The sequence below is a fragment of the Centruroides sculpturatus genome, unplaced genomic scaffold (genome assembly GCF_000671375.1).
Source record: "Centruroides sculpturatus isolate CEXI.00-Female unplaced genomic scaffold, Cexi_2.0 scaffold1116, whole genome shotgun sequence".
In the NCBI taxonomy this organism is placed as follows: Eukaryota; Metazoa; Arthropoda; class Arachnida; order Scorpiones; family Buthidae; genus Centruroides; species Centruroides sculpturatus.
In genome coordinates, this window is record NW_019385334.1 from 7650 (window position 1) to 30846 (window position 23197).

General features: G+C 28.3%; 1 protein-coding gene and 1 pseudogene across 1 annotated transcript in view; both read right to left on the minus strand.

Annotated features, from left to right (window-relative positions):
• Nucleotides 1–482: 482 nt before the first annotated feature.
• The window catches only part of LOC111637765 (transketolase-like protein 2), a 29139-nt gene continuing 6424 nt past the window's right edge, over nt 483–23197 (minus strand). The window contains exons 3-12 of the mRNA XM_023383335.1: nt 22996–23109; nt 20170–20267; nt 16877–17068; nt 15458–15585; nt 10214–10410; nt 9819–10140; nt 4588–4802; nt 3436–3652; nt 1891–2098; nt 483–683 (exon numbers count right to left, since the gene is read on the minus strand). Coding sequence (XP_023239103.1) covers nt 1926–2098; nt 3436–3652; nt 4588–4802; nt 9819–10140; nt 10214–10410; nt 15458–15585; nt 16877–17068; nt 20170–20267; nt 22996–23109 — 1656 coding nt within the window. The 3' untranslated portion in view covers nt 483–683; nt 1891–1925. The remainder of the gene's footprint in view (nt 684–1890; nt 2099–3435; nt 3653–4587; nt 4803–9818; nt 10141–10213; nt 10411–15457; nt 15586–16876; nt 17069–20169; nt 20268–22995; nt 23110–23197) is intronic.
• On the minus strand, nt 6748–7267 carry LOC111637768 (annotated as a pseudogene).

Genomic DNA, 23197 nt, shown 5'->3' on the forward strand with positions numbered 1-23197 from the left:
AGTATTGTAATGTTAGATTGTACTTTTGTACACTATTATGTATTTATCAAAAAAGTTATTGCTTAAGAACAATTTTCAGTGAGTGAGTCTCTTTTGCACCTATCCTAGCCTTAACTACTTTCTCTCGTAATCTTTGCAAAAGTATTGCTGTTTCAGCAGGAATTCTATTTCATAACACGAACAACATGCCAGAGTGCAAAGTACCAGATTAGTATTATTCTACTGTACTTATTTTTTCAATAGCTAACTGATAATGGAACTACACAATAGTAATGTTTATTATTACATGTAGATTTCTTATTCTTTAACTGTGTTTGAATGTGATTGATTATATATTATAGAAAAAAAATATATTCTTTGAAGTTTAATAAACACAAATGTTCTATTTAAGGATCTTTAGGGATTTTTTTAAATTCATAGTAGTTTTTAATAAATACAATTGATAGAAGAAAGTTTTTTTAAAACTGATTATAAAACAACAATTTCAATGCAAAATATTTTATTTAGCAACAAATGATTTTTACAATCTTTGTTTAAAAGCATTTTATAACCATTTCCATAATTCAGGAATGTCAAATGTTTTGTTGTTTTGTCAAATTTAACAAAGTTTTGATCCCTACAAATATTTTATGGACACAATAAACATTTTAGCAATAGGAACAGAAGAATCTTTATACACCAATCTGAAATGAAAAGTTAACAAAGTCACAATTAAAATAATACATTCAACTATTTAGAATAAAAATTAGTCTTAACCAGAATACACAAAGAACCTAATATAATGAATATTCTAAGTGCTAAATTAGTTTCACCAAAATGGTGCTGTAAATTTAAACAAATTCCAGGTCAGTCATTATTTTAATATAATTTTAAATGGAAGGTGTAAATTTTTTGCCCTTAAGAAAAAATTTTCCTAAAATAAAAAGAAAACAAACAAAATATAACAACCTCAGAAAATAAAATACTGTAATGTTAGACTCAATTCCTCATAAATTCTTATTTTTTTCTCAGAATGCACTTACCTAACAACATTGACATTACAATTATTAGGTTTTTTATTATAAAAATTAAAAAAACCGATAGCTGTCCTGTGCTTACTGTCACTTATGTCATCTGGTCCTGGTCAAAAACTGCACGTACAATTTGGTAAATTAAAAGTGGGCATTAAACCAAAATGTCACAGGTTAATTTAGTCAATATATAATAGAAATGAGTGAGTCTGAGGTTAACAACAACACTTACACATGGTACAATAAATTGACAATAAGAAGAATCTACTGTATTTTGTAATAATTATGTAAAAGAAAATTGAAATATCAAATAAAACATTTAATCCTTTTAATGTATATGTTTCAAATTATTTAAACTGTAATTTTGTGTTTTTCATAAGAAAAATATTTATAAATATAATATATTTTTTATTAATGTTCTGTGATTCTTATATAATATTTACATATGTTGAAAAAGTTAAGCATTAATGATCAAAAAACACAGTTGTCTAACAAATATCCAAAAAATATATTTCAGATCAAAATCTTTATTAATTTTTCTTCAAAGAAATAAGAATACAAATTTGAAGAAAAATAATACTGTAACAGTAAAAATAAAATTTTTTAAAATGTCAAGCAATTTAAATTTTTAAATTTAGAATTTAAATTGCTTAAAAGTTAAAAAAAATATCAGAATTATTATTAAATTACAAATGAACAACTTTAAAATGTGTTATTTACTTTTCAACCTTCAAGCAATTTTTATTAATAATGAAATATTTAAAGATTAAGAAGAGGGGAAAAAAAATGATATTTAAGATTATTTTAAATCATCCTACTTTAATTTCAATAGAAAATTATTATATAATTTCTAAACTTAAAAATATTTTAATAAATATACCTAGTGCAAAAAACAGATGCTGTATAAATGCAAATTTATTGGTTCAAAATTTCTTTAACACCCTCTTTAATAGAATTGCTGCTGATGCCAAACATGTCTAAGAGCACATTAGGTGGACCGCTACGAGGAAGCTTTCTAACTGCTAATCGTTTTACAATAATATTCCTCTGCATTGAAACAGCTGATGCAACAGCTTCACCCAAACCACCTGTAAATATATAAAAAAAAAATTTAAAATTTAAATAATTTAAAAATTTGTATTTGAATTTAGTATATTCTAACTGAAATCTCAAAATGTTCAATAATGAATAAAATATATACAATATTAAAGTACTTTTTAGAATTTTCAAAAGTGAAAAATCAAAAATATTTTAAAACATAAGATGCAAAAATTTATTTTATGAAATACTTTGATTCTTCAATTGAAAAAAAGTTACAGTTTATCAAACTAAATTTTCAAAAAATAATTTCAGATAATTGTTTATAGATAATCAATTACCATATCTACTCGCATATAGGACGAGGTTTTTATTCATTTTTCACTGCTTCCAAAACCTAGGTCGTCCTATACATGCAAGCAAAAGATTCTTTGCATTTTTGCAATAATTTTTGTAAACCGTGTATCACATTTTTTACCAGATGTTCATCCTCTGGAGTTTAAAAACAAAAGTATTTTATCTGGGTCATTTGAATTGTTCTTGTTTATTGTCAGGAATAATGATGAATAGCAACAGGAAGAGCAAAGCTTTTGAATTCAAGATTGAAATTCCAAAATCACACAGGAACCTGATATAAGTTTTAATCCATTCCCACGTGAAAACAGATGATTATATGGAAATCAGAATTCGGAGAAACTCTTAAGTGTAATCGACAGAAAATGGATTTGACTTTAAGAATTGACCAAAAAAAAAAAAAAAAAAAAAGAACAANAAAAAAAAAAAAAAAAAAAAAAAAAAAAAAAAAAAAAAAAAAAAAAAAAAAAAAAAAAAAAAGTTCAGATTGTCCAGTTTTATATGAACTAATTATGTTCTTGATTTTACAAGATTTTTCCTTAAAGTTTAAAAGTAATTTTTGTGAGATGATGTGTGCATTTATGTGCATTTGATATTTGATTTGTGATTAAATGAAATAAAATCAGAACTGTATTAATATATCTAATTTTATTTATTTTGATCTTGAAATCACATCTTGTCCTATATAGGACAAGGTGTAAATATAGCATTTTTGTTTTGCATTAGTTAATTATTTTGATTTTATTCCTATATTATTTTGCCCTTATCATCACATTTTATGTTTAAAACTCCAATACATGTTTATTTCAAATGCTTCTAGTATTTTTTTATTGTAAAAATTCCATGAAAATTGTCATATTATTTTTGAAATTCTGGTAATTGTTTGAAAACTTTATTTACAAATATTTTTGAAATAGAAAAATCATTTATGTTTATATTTTTTTTAGATCAAAAAATAATTATATATATATATAAGCAAGCATTTTATTTTTATTTTTAAGAATAAACCAGTAGTAAAGATTTTGCTAAATACCTTCAGGATAATGATCTTCTACTGTAACAATTCTTCCACCAACTTCAGTAGCATTTTTAATAATAGCTGCTTCATCAATTGGTTTCAATGTGAATGGATCCATTACACGAATATTAATACCTTCTTGAGAAAGTTCATCGGCAGCTTTCAATGCTTCATGCAAAGTAACACCAGCACCAATAACTAAAACTTGATCGTTATTTGATTTTCTTACAATCTAAAATTATAAAATGAATATATAATTTGAAAATTTTTAACATGCAACAACACAATTATTGAAATAGATAAATATAAACACACATTTATTTGTAAAAAAATTTTTCTGGACTGTAAGTAAATAAGTATTATATACAAGATATGAAAATTTAATTCCTGAAATGCACCTTTAAAAACTATATATATGTGGAACTGTAGATTAGTGACTATTGTCATTTTCAAAGAACTCCTTGTGCATCTATACACTGACTTAAATGGTGTTCCCATTTCTGAAGCAAGCCTGGAACTCATTTTATGGAATACTGTTGAGCAGTTGTCTCACATTCTGTTGGATATCAGTTATATTAGAAAATCTTTGTCCTTTCAGCACAGCTTTTAATTTTGGAAATAGCCAGAAATCACAGGAAGCTAAGTCAGATGAATAGGCAGGATGATCTAATTGGATAATTGCTTTTTTGGCCAGAATGTATCGCACAGATGCGCTGTGACTTGGCATGATGAATGCACTTGTCAAATCACACTTTTTCTTCAAATGGAATCATATAATCTCTGCAGTACTCACACTAACATTTCAGTAGTGCATCTACAGATTTTTCATACAAAATTTAATATTAATATGTTGCTCTAAATTTCAGTCATCCATCTTTATGCCAAAGAGTATATGCAGATAACTATTACCTTCCCAATAGCTAATTAACTAGCTCTATCAGCTTGAAATTTACACACTTATTAGTTCACACATGAATGCACATGTCATTTCGATACAATTATGTCACAGGCGACACTATGCAGCCATTAAATTGTCACATATCTTGTATGTATGTGTATGTATGTATATATATATATATATATATATTTATTTATTTATTTCTTTTCTGAATAATGTATACAATGAAAAATTCAAAAGTTGTTTCCACATGCCAATAAAACAAATACCTTAGCTTCTCCTACTTGGAAATTTTCATCATTATTATATAATACAGCAGTAGCAGGACGTGAGGTTCGAATAAAACATATTCCACGAGTATTAGCAGCAAGCTCACAAGCTCGTTCAGTAGAAACTGCATCACATGGATAGAATACAGTACTTGTTGGTAAGGAGCGAAACATTGCTAAATCCTCCAGTGCCATCTGTGAAGGTCCATCTTCACCTAAAATTTAACAAAGCAATATACTGAAAAATTATTTTGACAAAATTAATTACAATCTTTTCCAAAATAGTACATATAAAAATTTTATCCATATTAATTCTCATTGCATTACTTTTGTCATATAATGAAAACATTTCTTAATCAAAAACATTGCTTATTGAAACATTCTTTTATTGAAAATTAATACTCTTTAAGATGATAATATATTATTTAAGATAAATAAAATTTATTTCCATAAAGTTCTAAACTGTCTCATGCAAAGTGTAAGGCAATAAATTATAACAAAATTATTTATGAAATTTGTAATATAAAAAAGCTCATTTATTAGCTTTTCATCACAAAAATTTTTAAATTTTTTTTCTGTAGAAATCTCTTCTGCATGTCCTAAAACAACTAAATTTTGTAAGCTGACATTTGGACTGCTACATATCCCCAGATAGCATTAAACCATACACTGTTGATTATTGGCCTATATTTAGATATAAATACAAACATATCAACAGACATTACATGCCATACCATTATAGGCCAAAAAGATCATATGACCTGAAGATCTTTTCTTCAGGTCAAAAAGATGACAACTAGATGACATGTTCAAGTAAAATTAGTACAAGTTTTTAAATCCTCAAATTATACTGTAAAATATCAATATTCTATTAAAATAAACTTAATATAAATTAACAAATACAATAATTACCAATAGATATTCCAGCATGAGATCCAGCACATTTAATATTAGCTTGAGATATAGAACCCATTCTTAACTGATCAAAAGCACGTGTAAAAAATGCTGCAAAAGTACTAATAAATGGAATCGTTCTATTTCTTGTAGAACATCCAATACCAATTCCAACCATGTTTTGTTCTGCAATGTAACATTCAATGAATCTTTCTGGATGTGCTTTCTTAAATTTATCCGAAAATGTTGAATTCTTAGTATCGCCATCCATAGCAATCACTTTACTGCTACTGTTTCCTAATTTGGCAATAGCAGTTCCATAAGCAAGACGTGTTGCAACCTATATTAAAATATTTATTAATATTTAAATTCAAATTTTAAAAATTCTTCTTAAATTAATTTCAAAAACAAACCTTTTCTCCAATAGTATAACTTGGAGGACTTGAAAGTGTAATTATTGAATTATCAGTAACTGAAGCATCATCACTTGGAGGTTTAGGACCAATTTTAGGTCTTCCATTATTTGTTATTAATTTGAGAAGCCCATTAATTTGACCATCAGCTTTATCTCCAATTGGTTTTCCATGCCAATTTTCTTGATCTTCAATTCCTGTAACAAAGCAAATCAGATCAATAATAATAATAATTCATTTCTGAATAATTAATAAAGAGGAGCCCTAATAATACAAGGACCACTCTGAAAGTTTCCAGATACAATGACCCTATTTATTGTTACTTTCTGTCTGTCTTCATATCTTCTCAAAGTACTCTCCCTGATGTGCAATAAACCATTGCATGCAGGAGAACAGCTCTGGAAACACTAACACCAATTTTCTTCTGAGAAGTCTGCTAAGATATCTCTGCACACAGCAACTGCTTCTTCTGGACTCCCAAAATGACATCCCCTGAGGACTTCCTTGGCTTTGGGAAACAGAAAAGTCACAAGGTGCTAAATCTGGTCTATAAGGTGGATGGGTGACCAACCACACTCCAGAGTTGCTCAAGTAGTCCACCATTCTCATGGTGTATGTACCATTGCATTGTCATGGTGCAGCAAGAGTCCATGAAGCCTTGTTTTAGACTGCCATTTGGGATTTCTTGAAAGACTTGAAGGAGACAAATGGTGACATATCACTCAGTATTAACTATCTTCCTATCCCTCAAGGACTATGGTGGCAACATAATCCTGTCTTCCAAAAAATGTCATTACCATTTTCTGATCGACACTTCTTAAACATTTGCCTTTGACAGGTGGTGCTTCTTCAGAGAAGAGCCAATCTACAGACTGTCTCTTGCTTCTGGAGTTGTACTGGTAGATCCAGGTCTCATCACCAGTGACAATGTCCCACACACATTTTGAGCTTCCCTGTTGAAGTTTTTCCAGCATATAGTGGCATCATCCAACACAAGTTTCTTTTTGCTGTTCAGTCAGAGAATGAGGCACACACCATGACATGATCTTTCCAACATGAAGATGATTGTGCAAGATATCATTCACTGCCAGTGATCCAATATACAAGGTGTGCTTGATATACTTTTGGGTTATATGGGGGGGTCTTCTCTAAGCAGTTTCTCAACATGAACTACATTTTCTGGAGTCACTGCAGTTACAGGTTGACCACTTCTCTCTTCATCTTTAAGGCTGTTTTTGACATGTCTAACTTGTCTAAACCACCAGAATACTTGTGTTCTGGATGGACAAGAATCAAGAAATGGTGCTTGCAAACAATGGAGGCACTGGGACTCCAACAAACCAAGATTTAAAGTCATAAAACATCATTACTTGGAAATTCTCTTCAGCTCTATTTTCAACATCCAGATTTGGTGATGCTTACAAGGTGAGGTGCTTCCTATGTGTGAGAAATTTTAAGGATGCAGGTACTTATGCTCAGAAAATGTTTAGCAGTAAAATATCACAGACCATTTTTTTCTGTGTTCAATGGTTTTTGCATATCTGGAAATTTTCAGATGGCCTTCATATATTTAAATTGCTTACAATCACTAATTTTCTGTTATAATTTTGCAGATTTTTATCTTTAGAAAAGTACTAAGTAAAAGCTTTTAAACATTCATTTTTTTTTAAATTGTCAATCCTGGAACAGTGTTATGATACTTAATTTACTGAGTTTCCTGTAAGGACTAATTAGACCAAATGGCAATTTATAAAAAAAAATCAATTTTTGAATTTTTGTTTGTATCTCTATCTACTTTGGACATTGTTCATTAATAGGACTTATTACACTGATGTAGTTTCTGATTAGCAAATGTACCTATAAATATAAATAATTTCATACTGATAAAAAAAATGTGTGAAATTATATTATATTCCTAAATTGTTTGAAAGAGTAAAGAAACTATTATGTAATAAAATAAATTTAATATCTGAAAAAATGATTAATTTAAACTTTTAAATATTAAACATATTATCCTTTTATACAGGTGTATTTATATATATAAAAAAACATTATGTTAAGAACTCTTTTATGAATACCTTACATCTATATTGGTGTATTAATAATAGTAAGTAATTTTGTACATTTTATTGTCAGGTACAATATTGCTTTTTTAAAAAAGTTTTTAGAAAAATTCATTATAGAACATTATTGTAAACCTGCAGAAGAGGAACCTTTAGGTCTGAAAAACAAAACCAGGATATACAGGTGAAAATAAAGATATTTTGTTTTGACTTTTTGACTAATATATCCTATATTTGCTAATTGGAAACTACACCAGTAATAAGTCCTATTAATAAACAAGATCCAAAGTAGACAAGGATACAAACAGAAATTGACAAGATTAAGGACATAGAAGTAAAGAATTAATATAAAAAAAAAATGTTTGACAAGACAAGCATTATTTTGGACCAATCAGTCTTGTGGTAAACTTAGCATATTTGTCTTTACTAAATTTATATAAACTCAAAGCTATCTAAAGAATATGATTTATTACTATTTTGCTAGCTTCTTTTAGCTCTTTCCTATGCTAATTTAAAAATTTTTAATATACAGTGAAACCTCCATTAACGGACACTTCTAGTTAATGGACATTTTTACAATCTCCAGACCATTCAAATAAAATATTTAATATATTTATATCTCTAAATAGCAGATACTGTTGCCCATAACCAAACTTACAAAGTACAATGTCCTGCATTTAAGATTCTGAAACAATTAATTATATACAAAATATTTTAAAATGAAAATAAAGAATCAGTTTAAATTTCAGATAACAAATTTTGACTGTAGGTGTCAAATAAGGACTTGCTGAAAATATGAATAGGGAAGAAAGACAGGCTATAAAAAGCCAAACAAGACTTTATTTGTTAGAGATTAATCTGTTGTTGCCAATTATCATTTATCATAATACAAATTAACTTTATTAAACTTCTGTGTTGTTAGAATTAAGCTTATGGTACCAAGAAATCAAACTTTTCCTGAGTAATTCAATCATTCAACAAGAACTGTAGTACAGTAGTAATGAAAACAACTTAAAACAGTTACAACAGCAGCATTTGTGGTGAAAGTTCAAAGATTGTGTTACAAAGGTCACTTTTAAGGTGTGGGAAGATAGCACTTGTAGAAAAACTAGAAACAAATACACTAATCCAGAGGTGGCAAACCTATGGCACGCATGCCCAAAGTGGCACATAAGGAGAAATCATCTGGCATGTAATGTACCATATGATTTCTGTCTTTTTCAATCATGTTTTCGGTTTATCACCTGATCATCCTTTTTTCAATCAGCTTTTTTACATTTATTCTAATTNAAAACATTTCTTAATCAAAAACATTGCTTATTGAAACATTCTTTTATTGAAAATTAATACTCTTTAAGATGATAATATATTATTTAAGATAAATAAAATTTATTTCCATAAAGTTCTAAACTGTCTCATGCAAAGTGTAAGGCAATAAATTATAACAAAATTATTTATGAAATTTGTAATATAAAAAAGCTTATTTTGTTAGCTTTTCATCACAAAAATTTTTAAATTTTTTTTCTGTAGAAATCTCTTCTGCATGTCCTAAAACAACTAAATTTTGTAAGCTGACATTTGGACTGCTACATATCCCCAGATAGCATTAAACCATACACTGTTGATTATTGGCCTATATTTAGATATAAATACAAACATATCAACAGACATTACATGCCATACCATTATAGGCCAAAAAGATCATATGACCTGAAGATCTTTTCTTCAGGTCAAAAAGATGACAACTAGATGACATGTTCAAGTAAAATTAGTACAAGTTTTTAAATCCTCAAATTATACTGTAAAATATCAATATTCTATTAAAATAAACTTAATATAAATTAACAAATACAATAATTACCAATAGATATTCCAGCATGAGATCCAGCACATTTAATATTAGCTTGAGATATAGAACCCATTCTTAACTGATCAAAAGCACGTGTAAAAAATGCTGCAAAAGTACTAATAAATGGAATCGTTCTATTTCTTGTAGAACATCCAATACCAATTCCAACCATGTTTTGTTCTGCAATGTAACATTCAATGAATCTTTCTGGATGTGCTTTCTTAAATTTATCCGAAAATGTTGAATTCTTAGTATCGCCATCCATAGCAATCACTTTACTGCTACTGTTTCCTAATTTGGCAATAGCAGTTCCATAAGCAAGACGTGTTGCAACCTATATTAAAATATTTATTAATATTTAAATTCAAATTTTAAAAATTCTTCTTAAATTAATTTCAAAAACAAACCTTTTCTCCAATAGTATAACTTGGAGGACTTGAAAGTGTAATTATTGAATTATCAGTAACTGAAGCATCATCACTTGGAGGTTTAGGACCAATTTTAGGTCTTCCATTATTTGTTATTAATTTGAGAAGCCCATTAATTTGACCATCAGCTTTATCTCCAATTGGTTTTCCATGCCAATTTTCTTGATCTTCAATTCCTGTAACAAAGCAAATCAGATCAATAATAATAATAATTCATTTCTGAATAATTAATAAAGAGGAGCCCTAATAATACAAGGACCACTCTGAAAGTTTCCAGATACAATGACCCTATTTATTGTTACTTTCTGTCTGTCTTCATATCTTCTCAAAGTACTCTCCCTGATGTGCAATAAACCATTGCATGCAGGAGAACAGCTCTGGAAACACTAACACCAATTTTCTTCTGAGAAGTCTGCTAAGATATCTCTGCACACAGCAACTGCTTCTTCTGGACTCCCAAAATGACATCCCCTGAGGACTTCCTTGGCTTTGGGAAACAGAAAAGTCACAAGGTGCTAAATCTGGTCTATAAGGTGGATGGGTGACCAACCACACTCCAGAGTTGCTCAAGTAGTCCACCATTCTCATGGTGTATGTACCATTGCATTGTCATGGTGCAGCAAGAGTCCATGAAGCCTTGTTTTAGACTGCCATTTGGGATTTCTTGAAAGACTTGAAGGAGACAAATGGTGACATATCACTCAGTATTAACTATCTTCCTACCCCTCAAGGACTATGGTGGCAACATAATCCTGTCTTCCAAAAAATGTCATTACCATTTTCTGATCGACACTTCTTAAACATTTGCCTTTGACAGGTGGTGCTTCTTCAGAGAAGAGCCAATCTACAGACTGTCTCTTGCTTCTGGAGTTGTACTGGTAGATCCAGGTCTCATCACCAGTGACAATGTCCCACACACATTTTGAGCTTCCCTGTTGAAGTTTTTCCAGCATATAGTGGCATCATCCAACACAAGTTTCTTTTTGCTGTTCAGTCAGAGAATGAGGCACACACCATGACATGATCTTTCCAACATGAAGATGATTGTGCAAGATATCATTCACTGCCAGTGATCCAATATACAAGGTGTGCTTGATATACTTTTGGGTTATATGGGGGGGTCTTCTCTAAGCAGTTTCTCAACATGAACTACATTTTCTGGAGTCACTGCAGTTACAGGTTGACCACTTCTCTCTTCATCTTTAAGGCTGTTTTTGACATGTCTAACTTGTCTAAACCACCAGAATACTTGTGTTCTGGATGGACAAGAATCAAGAAATGGTGCTTGCAAACAATGGAGGCACTGGGACTCCAACAAACCAAGATTTAAAGTCATAAAACATCATTACTTGGAAATTCTCTTCAGCTCTATTTTCAACATCCAGATTTGGTGATGCTTACAAGGTGAGGTGCTTCCTATGTGTGAGAAATTTTAAGGATGCAGGTACTTATGCTCAGAAAATGTTTAGCAGTAAAATATCACAGACCATTTTTTTCTGTGTTCAATGGTTTTTGCATATCTGGAAATTTTCAGATGGCCTTCATATATTTAAATTGCTTACAATCACTAATTTTCTGTTATAATTTTGCAGATTTTTATCTTTAGAAAAGTACTAAGTAAAAGCTTTTAAACATTCATTTTTTTTTAAATTGTCAATCCTGGAACAGTGTTATGATACTTAATTTACTGAGTTTCCTGTAAGGACTAATTAGACCAAATGGCAATTTATAAAAAAAAATCAATTTTTGAATTTTTGTTTGTATCTCTATCTACTTTGGACATTGTTCATTAATAGGACTTATTACACTGATGTAGTTTCTGATTAGCAAATGTACCTATAAATATAAATAATTTCATACTGATAAAAAAAATGTGTGAAATTATATTATATTCCTAAATTGTTTGAAAGAGTAAAGAAACTATTATGTAATAAAATAAATTTAATATCTGAAAAAATGATTAATTTAAACTTTTAAATATTAAACATATTATCCTTTTATACAGGTGTATTTATATATATAAAAAAACATTATGTTAAGAACTCTTTTATGAATACCTTACATCTATATTGGTGTATTAATAATAGTAAGTAATTTTGTACATTTTATTGTCAGGTACAATATTGCTTTTTTAAAAAAGTTTTTAGAAAAATTCATTATAGAACATTATTGTAAACCTGCAGAAGAGGAACCTTTAGGTCTGAAAAACAAAACCAGGATATACAGGTGAAAATAAAGATATTTTGTTTTGACTTTTTGACTAATATATCCTATATTTGCTAATTGGAAACTACACCAGTAATAAGTCCTATTAATAAACAAGATCCAAAGTAGACAAGGATACAAACAGAAATTGACAAGATTAAGGACATAGAAGTAAAGAATTAATATAAAAAAAAAATGTTTGACAAGACAAGCATTATTTTGGACCAATCAGTCTTGTGGTAAACTTAGCATATTTGTCTTTACTAAATTTATATAAACTCAAAGCTATCTAAAGAATATGATTTATTACTATTTTGCTAGCTTCTTTTAGCTCTTTCCTATGCTAATTTAAAAATTTTTAATATACAGTGAAACCTCCATTAACGGACACTTCTAGTTAATGGACATTTTTACAATCTCCAGACCATTCAAATAAAATATTTAATATATTTATATCTCTAAATAGCAGATACTGTTGCCCATAACCAAACTTACAAAGTACAATGTCCTGCATTTAAGATTCTGAAACAATTAATTATATACAAAATATTTTAAAATGAAAATAAAGAATCAGTTTAAATTTCAGATAACAAATTTTGACTGTAGGTGTCAAATAAGGACTTGCTGAAAATATGAATAGGGAAGAAAGACAGGCTATAAAAAGCCAAACAAGACTTTATTTGTTAGAGATTAATCTGTTGTTGCCAATTATCATTTATCATAATACAAATTAACTTTATTAAACTTCTGTGTTGTTAGAATTAAGCTTATGGTACCAAGAAATCAAACTTTTCCTGAGTAATTCAATCATTCAACAAGAACTGTAGTACAGTAGTAATGAAAACAACTTAAAACAGTTACAACAGCAGCATTTGTGGTGAAAGTTCAAAGATTGTGTTACAAAGGTCACTTTTAAGGTGTGGGAAGATAGCACTTGTAGAAAAACTAGAAACAAATACACTAATCCAGAGGTGGCAAACCTATGGCACGCATGCCCAAAGTGGCACATAAGGAGAAATCATCTGGCATGTAATGTACCATATGATTTCTGTCTTTTTCAATCATGTTTTCGGTTTATCACCTGATCATCCTTTTTTCAATCAGCTTTTTTACATTTATTCTAATTAAAGCGTATTATTTAAATTTTTAAATATCGTTATTCGAAGTCTGAAACTTTGGCATGCATAAACATCTTTAAAGGTAAGTATGCTTACAATATGGCACGCAAACACAAAAAGGTTCGCCATCCCTGCACTAATCAACTACACCTTATACACTTTTCAACCCTATTCAGAGGTCTGCTTCTGGTTAAAAACATTTGTTTTCATTAAACTAGTGCTGGAAAAGTGTGTAAGGTGTAGTGTTATTGATGTGGGAAAATATTCAGTATTCTTGCATTTATGATGGCATTCATGATCTTAACAGCTTTTTGGTGGCCTAGGTGTAATTTTTAATAAATCATTTATTGAAAAAAGCAAAAATGTTTGAAAAATTACACCTACTTGATAACTACAAAGCAGATAAATCAAAATATCAATTTTTATTAGTCACTTAGATGATCTAAGTGAATCTAAGTGATGAATCTAAATGATCTAAGTATGCAAGAATACCAAATACATTTCCCACTCGCTCGAAGTGGCTAGAAAATTGCCTTCATAATGCGACATTCAAACTCTCATTGCCTAAACTGATCTTCATCCACCCTTCTGTTCATAACAAGTTTCAGTTTCTTTTTGTTACTTCTGCCCATGTTGTTTTTGATGAATTAATAAGTAAACAAACATTTTCATTTTGCCATAATTTTTATGTTCCATTTAAATTATCCTGTCAAATCTATTTACTATTTAAAATTCAATTAGAATGCGATTTTTACAGCTGCAAAGATAAATAATATACTTTATATATTTTAATTATACATCCTACTTATAACTTTTTAGCATATCCTCATTCCTAATGCAAATTTGATGTTTTTGTAATCCATTGTATTCTTCACTATATGATGACTGCATTAAATATAGTATAACTACCAGCATGTACCTCATAATAATAGACACCTCTAAATAGCAGACAAACTTCTCAGTCCTGATGGTGTTTGCCATTCAGAGGTGATACTGTATGTTGGTAAAATTTTTTGAGATTATGATCCTTATTTGCACGATTGCAGATTTCCCAATCCTTTATCTTGTGGTGATCCACCAAATGTATATATATTTTGTCTTTAGTATTAAACTTAATATTAAGTTTCCTAAGTCTTTTGTGTATGAACTTTCTCGAACTTTCTAACGGTCTTTCCTCCCTGCTGGTGGTAAAAACGTTTCTGAGAAATACAATGGAAAACAAGGGTGTGGAAGAGACCCTGAGGCAAGTCAGAGAGAAAAAGAGGGACATTCTGAAGCTAGCGTTCGAAAGAGACAGACATGTAGAGAAGGAAGTCCTGGTCGTCAAAACCAGAGAGAAACTGAATGATCTGAGAATGTTGAGAGAGAGAAATAATGGAAGAGACAAAAGGAAGGAAAATCAGCAAAAGTCTTTACCTGGATACTAGTGAAGTATAAAGGAAGGAAGGAAGTACGGGTACCCCACCAGCAACTTTGTCTTGTTCTTATTAATCTAAAATCTTAATTTTAACTCTTTCCTTCTATATTTCTTCATTAGTATATAAGTTAGGCTAAGATAGGTTAAGAAAAATATTGCACTGTCACAAAAAAACCGTGTCACTCCCTTGTACCAATAGAAGTATATGTTATGAAAATCATATATATTGGAGTTGGGATCCGAAAGAACTTTGTATATGTAAAACTGCACGAGCCGACAATAAAAACTTTTATTGTAGACAACTTTCATTGTATTATTTGTCCACGTGCTCACCACAATCTTATCTGGACAAGAGTAGAGAGATTTTCAAATTTTTATGAGCTTTTCTCAAAATTCCATAACTATGACACACATGATATTGCACTTAATTTTTAAAAAGATACTAATTTACTCTTGATTTTATATGTAAAAAAACAACCTTACCTGGAAGACCATGTCCTTTATAAGTCTTTGCAATAACAGCAGTTGGTTTTCCTTTTACTTTAGCAGCAGCATCAAAAACTGAACAAAGTGCACTGATATCATGTCCATCCACAACAACTGTATTAAAACTATGAAAATTTAAATACAATAAAAATTAAGTTCAATGTAAAGTAGATCAATTTAAATAAATTCAAATTACAGTTTCCATTTAATTATTTACCGAAGTCCTCCTTATAATAAAATTAATTTAAATTGTTAAAATTTCTTCAAACTTTATTTTTATAAAAATCAAGAGTAAATTTAAATTTAAGAATTTCCAAATACCATTTTAGATTGAAAGTATCTAAAAGTTTATAAATGTGATAATAATTGAAGATGGTTCAATTTATTATAATGTGATTATCAATTTCAGCTATTATATTCATATGTTCACACACAATAATAAATAAAATGTAAATAAATATACAAAGTAAACAGTATTAGTCAGACAATTATTTTTTAATTTTATGTAACAAAAACTTATCTTTTTTTGTCCAAAAACAATCACAGTCCTAAAACTTTTTTGTATTTGTTAAACATTATTATTAGAGAGATTAGATTTCAGTTTTAGTGAAACTGATTCCAGAACAGAAATAATATATTTTAATATTGTTTATATTAAATATGTAGTTTTCTATATTCAACATAATTTGTTCCATAACAACAATAATTACTTTTCAATGAATTATTGCTTTAAAAAATTTATCATCAAGTGCAAAGTAACAAACTTAAACAATACTGCTACGAGGTAATAAAGTTCCATTAGTCACACATTCATCATGATTATTTTCATTTCATAAATATTTTTTTAGCATGATTTACATCCTGAAAAACATCATCATCAGGTTGATTCTTCATTGATCTATGAAACAAATTGTCCTAAAAACAATCATAAGTGTGCCATTCCTTGAATTTTATTAGCAGTATTGTGTTTCTTAACTATTTGTTTATTATAAAATTATTTTTGTCAAAGAAATTAGTGATACAAAATATTCTCAATTAAAAAAAAAAATCAAATTTAAATTTGATTTATGAAGATAAACTACTGTAAATATTAACTATAAACTTTTGCAGTAAAATTCACATTAGAATTATTTCAGTACAAATTTAGAATATAATGATTTGTCAAATATCTCGTAACTGGAAATGTCACTATTGTTGTTTGGGAGCATAATATTAATATTCTAAATTAGTTTAACTGGTATAATTTCTGACTTGAGCTGAATAGTTTAGAAAGTTTAAATAAGGGTGAAAGATTTGTAAATTTCTCAATTTTAAAATGTACAGTCAACAAATCTTTTCCTTTCTCTACAAGTTAAATTTTAATTGATGTACTCTTATAGTATAGTGTTAGCTGATAATTATTAAAAATATACTTACTTAAATGCTTCTAAACGAGCTTTATACACATCCATTTGATGCTGCAAAGCAGTTGGCTCACTTTGGCCAAGACGATTAATATCAAAGATAGCAACTAGATTATCAAGTTTATAATGTCCAGCAAAAGCAAGGGCTTCCCAAATGGATCCTTCAGCAGATTCACCATCTCCAATTACACAATAAACCCGATAACTATAAATTTAGATTACATTAAAAGCACATTTTTAAAAATTTTATAATTTTATTGTAGGTAAATTTAAAATTTTATATATAACAACAATTAAATGATTTATAAAAAGCAAACTTAAAAACATTATCCAACTAAAATTGTCAAAAGAACTAAATAATATATATTTCTTTGCCTTATTTTCAAGAAACTGACAGAATTCTATTGAAAGCAAGGAAAATTAATAAAAACTGCCATAAGTAGTTTTGCTGTTTTATATACAACTTCCAGAAATGAAATTAAAATGAAAAGTAAAACTAAATCGTTAATTTCAAAATTTACATTTTATTCAAACCATAGAATAACAGCATTCTATTTTTAATCATTTGCAGTCCTGTGTCAAGCAGTGTCAACAATATAAAATGCCATTTCCAGTCCAATGTTGAGCAGTTCTCTAATGAATGCTGAACAGTGTTTGCTAACTGCCATCTGTTAAGCTAGTAATAAACTGCTTTTATTTTTCATAAATTCTGATAGATAGTGATTATGTATCATATTCTATAAGATTGTTCCACAATGTACTTCATATCAACTGCTTATATTAGGGTTATATGGTAGTGCAGAAAAGTACCAGTTCACTGCTGGAATCCTGAAAATCTTCAAGATTTTCAGGATTCCAGCAGTGAAAATGAATTTAATGATGAAGGCAAAGACCAAAATTCATCTATTACACATAATGTCAGTGATTCATCTAGTGATGAAGCAAGTGCTATTTCTGAAAGCAATATTGAAGATGAAGGCAATTTGTCTCATTCTCGGTCCAAACTGAAGTTGTACACAGAAAATGATGTCATTTCCAGTGTAGCTGCAATGCATCATTATCATTTTCTGTATAGCTGTGTTCTGCAAACCATTATTTGTCACAGTTTACAGTGACAAATAGTGGTTTGCAGTATATCAGGCCACCAGATAAGGATCTAAACAAGAAAACACAAAAAAAAAAAAAAAAAAAAGGACTGCAAGGATTAAGCAATTTCATTAGATGCAATTTAATCAAACAATTTGTTTTAATGTTAAATACTGAAGTAATTTTTTTTAAATAAATAAAAGTTAAAAAAATAAAAAAAATTTGTTAAAATGTATTGTATAATTTTGAAATTTTCTTGAAATATTTTATATAGAATTTTATAACATTTGTGAATATCAGTACAGTGTTAATCAATACTTAAATATCAATTAATATTACTAATAAAATTTAGATTAATGAAGTATAAAATGTTATAAATTTGATAAAGATACCTACAACTAACATGAATTGCATCTAACCTAATATGAACCATCTTTATTTACAAAACCCATTTCTATAAAATGGTAGTTACCATCATATGTGATGACAAGGAAGAAAAGCAGCTAAATTTTAAACCAGACAGCATTTAATCCAGGTTTCAAATTAACTGCTTTGTTGTTAGAGTCTAAAATAAACTGACTCTGGCTGCCAACAATTAAAATTAAAAACTTAAAAAAAAAATTGTTGTTCATTGTCTGTGTATCTCAGAGATGAGACAGTCATTATCGTCATGAAAAAATGAAATTTTTTCACTGTGAAGACTTCACTTAGTTCTTTAATATCAATTAAAGTCTGTTAACAAAGTTTCACATTCAAATTTCTCCAAAAGAATCTTCAATGTTTTCATTTACTGGCATGATACAATTATTTTTTTTTATTGTTTAGAATATATTATAAACATTTTTAATTGAGATAAAATAATTTATAGAGAGAAAAACAAAGATTTTACATCAGAATACAGGTATACCTTGCTAATACAGCAAATTACATTTCAGACTATCATTGTAAAGCAAATAATCACTTAAAAGTGAAATAATGTTTTGTTCATTTTCTAGTACAGTACACATAAAAGCCTACCTCATTTATAAAGTATGCAATAGCATTAGGTCTAAAAAAATTATGCAAAAGTAAAAATTAAAAAATCCAGCAATGAGGTGCTTAACTTTTCTGGCAACATTTAAAACTGCATGTGACACCATCTGTTACAATATTTTATTAAAAAACTTTATTTTTAATTATTATAAAATGGCAAAAAGCTTAATTCTGAGGGTATGGATGGATTTTATAAAACAAATTGTAAATGCTAATAATGAGTAAAATAGTCATGAAGTCCAACACTACTTGAGATACAACATATGATCCCCCTTTACCTCCCAATCCCCTCAACCTTTAACCAGCAAAATTTAATAGAATCAATTCATCCATAGTAAATGTAATAACCCAATGTAAATGTAATTCCTGAATAAATATAATTTAGATTTACTTCAATCTATATCTATTTAATATCAGTTAGGTGAGTATTTCTCAACCCATGGGTGTTTATTGCATTTTAAGAAGCGATAAGCTCTAATTTACATTTTGGGGCAAATTAAAATTTTTCAGGTGATTTAGCAATGAATGAATATTTTTTAAGAAAAATGTATATATATAAATGTAGAAATTTGAATTTTATATCATCTATAATTCTTCATTAGTTTCATTATGTTGGTAGACAAAAAGGATCATTTTTTGTTGCATTTAGATATGTCACCTTGCCATTTTTGGGCTGCAATTTTAAAAGATGAAAGACGAGATCAGATATGGAAACCTTAGGGACAGGAGACCTGAATTAACTATATACAAACTTTCAGATGCAAACCGGAAGTCACATTATTTCAATTCAAAACTTTTCCCTTGAAAGCAGTTAATAGATGACTGGCATGACTCTATTGTTAAAAAAAAAGTATGATGTACAGGGGCAAGCCACTACTAATTTTAGGTGGATAGCATATATTTTATGTTAAATAATTTTTTCCTTTAACTATTTTATTGAAATTCTAAAAAGGCAGATGCACATGGACAACAAAATTAAGATGACATTAAACATCAATGACTGCTGTAACCAATTTACTCTTTTGACTGACAATTACAATGAGTGATTAGTTGAACCTGTTGCCTGTATTAAATGTTGCCTTAATTTTGTTGCCCCTTGAATTAGTTCTTTGATATAGTTACATAGTTTTTAATAGTGTAATAAAGTCATTTTAAATATTCTACCAAAGTTAATACATAAATGCTTACTTTGATTTATCAAAATGCTTTCCTGTATAAGCCATTCCAGCAGCACAGCTCAATCCTTGGCCCAAAGAGCCAGTGGCAACATCAACAAATGGCAGGCGCTAATGAAAAAAAAAAAAAAAAAGTTATAGATTTTCATGGTTAATTGAAATATACAAGATATAATGTTAACAAATCTTTGTTGAACTGAATCATAAAATAAAAATTATTGAATATATAGGTTATAGTAAGATCATTTAATCACATATTTCCTTTTATAATTTTAGACTTGATTGAATGTGTAAAAAATTAAATCTAAGTACAGTACATCATTAGAGAGCCTCAGATCATTTAATTACAAAGTAAATATAGTTTATACCATTGCTGTAGTTATGCTATTAAGATTTCCAAATATTAAATTTCTTTGGACAAGCATTTTTCAATTAAAAAGTTCATTTTTTATTTTATGGAAGAGAAAAAAATTCATTAAAATCACATAAGAGAGTTAACATTATGATGCATGCTTTATTAGTAATGACAATAACAAGTTTCTTGAAAGTATTGGAAATTAAAATATAACCAAATATGCTTGGTGGTCAAATAAAGCAATATACAAGTAGCAGCATGAGGAATTTGCATTGTCCCAAGTTAATGGGATGATGTGTCAATCATATGAATCATTGACTTCTCAAGTGTAGTGTTAGATTCCTATTATAATTTAAAAGTGTTGTGATAACAACTCAAAATGTTTTCCACTAAAAAGGAATTTTTATAGGTGAAAAGTTATACACAGTAAACCAAGCCTAAATTATATTAATAAATAGTAAAACCAGATTAATTAATATAACTAATCTGTCATGACTATCATTTGATTAGAAGAAAAAAATTATATAAAAGAAAAAACTTGTAACGTCTTATTTATTTAATTTGATCAAAAGCCCGATAATATCCTAACAGTGCATTACATAAACGAGGGTTCAAAAGTGCCAGGCCTAGACTTTATGTGGGCAATAAATAAGAATGAAATTGTTAGCAAGTCAAAAACCTGAAATACTGTAATTACTATATGTAATACAAAAAAATCTATTTATTAGTTTAAGCCCAAATATGTACAATAATGAAATAAATTTAGCAAAAAATTGCAAAGTATAATAAAGATACTTTATCAAATCCAAAAGATAAGTATGTACAAAGCCTTCCCGACAATTGGAAACTTACAAATTAATTTATATCTTAGAATTATCTCCACAAAAATCGACAAGCAAAATATGAAAATATATCAAAAATTCACAAAGAAATCTTACAAATTTGCCTAACCATCATAAAGAACTCCTACATTGTCAATGGAACTTTGAAAGCCTTTTGTCAATCTCACTCAATCTTTAGCATCACCTCATTTGATTCTTCATTTTACTTTCTTATAGTGCGGTTAGGGTCACATGACATTACATACATACACCCACTTGACCCTATTTATATACTTAATTGTTAACATTCTAGTAATCTTCACTTTTAATTCATGTCATCGTCTTTACAATTAATTTTATAATTTTTCGTCGTGCATTTAACAACAATATGGGGCAGGAGATCATTCTTTTAACTTCCTGTGGAAGTGTCCCCCAAGATGTCATTTCTAGGTTCAATGACATTATGGGTTGCCACCAGCAGTCATAGTAAGGTGAGTTAGTTTTTGAATTTTACCAGGTGAGGTGCAGTAGTCTGTCCTTAATGAAATAAAATGCCCCAAAACAAATAAAATAACAGACTAAAAACTAATCTCCAAATAAAATAGAACAAGTTGGAATTGACTCCTTACAAGCTTGTTTTTTGAACATTAAAGCTATAATTTATGGAGAAAGTATTCTGAATTATCTAGACCTACAAGAAGTTTTGCTTACAAATTTTTTAATAAGTCCACAGGCAGAAGCATATGAAATTCTAAAAAAAAATAATATATGTATTGTATCTGTGATAATAATAAATCGATAATTCAAAATTAAAACCTTTATAGCCCAGAAAAAGTTATTTACGCAGAACAAAACATTTTCAACATTTTAAATGGTTATCATCAAGTTCTAGAATAAGAACTATTTAAAATACAAACAGTCACGGAATGCAAACACATAGCAATGAAAAGAAAAAAAATATCTAATTGTTAACAAAAAACAATATATAAATATAAACAACAAGAAATAATTAAAGTGAGAAAAAAGAAATGTATAAATTAAAAAACAAGTAAGTGTAAAAAATTAGTGACAAAAACAAGAGAAATAAAATAAATGTTTAAGAAATTTAATTTTAAGTCAAAAACTATATTTGAGTACAAATCTCAAAGTGTAGGAAGTGTTTCACATCAAGATAGTTCATATAATTGTTTCTATATTTATAAATATCTAGTATTTTTCTGATCTTGACTAAATTAATTTTCTACATGCTTAATAATTATACCATCATACCATAAAATATTGTTTTCTAAAATAGATGCAAATAATGTTAACCTAACAAAAAATTTTTTAACTTTGTAGCATACACATCTGCATCCAAGTGTTATTAGTAGATGCCATTTAGTTTATATTCATGAATGTAATTTTTGTTAAAAGATTCTTTTTATATCCACTTTTATTCTATAAATTATAACTTATCTCCTTTGACACTAGCAATAAAAATAAGCAATAAAAATAAAAAATTCAAAGGTTTATTTATGAAATTAAGGTTGTATTCTCTTATGCATTTTTGCTTTAAGTGTTCTGGATTATTAAATCAATTTTATAATAAATTAACATTTTTTAAACATTCATCTCCAGAAAAATATTGTTTATTTAATTTGTTCCTTATATTTTAATTACTCACAGGTGTTGGATGACCTTCCAAATCAGAATCAATTTTTCTTAAATTCAAAAGATCTTCTATTGGAAACAATCCTGTTTCTGCCCAAGCAGCATACAAAATAGGTGCAGCATGTCCCTATTATTAGAGAAAAAAAATGTGAAAAATTTATTTAAATTTAAAATATATTAAAAAAGAAAAAAGATTATCTTGATTAGAAATATTT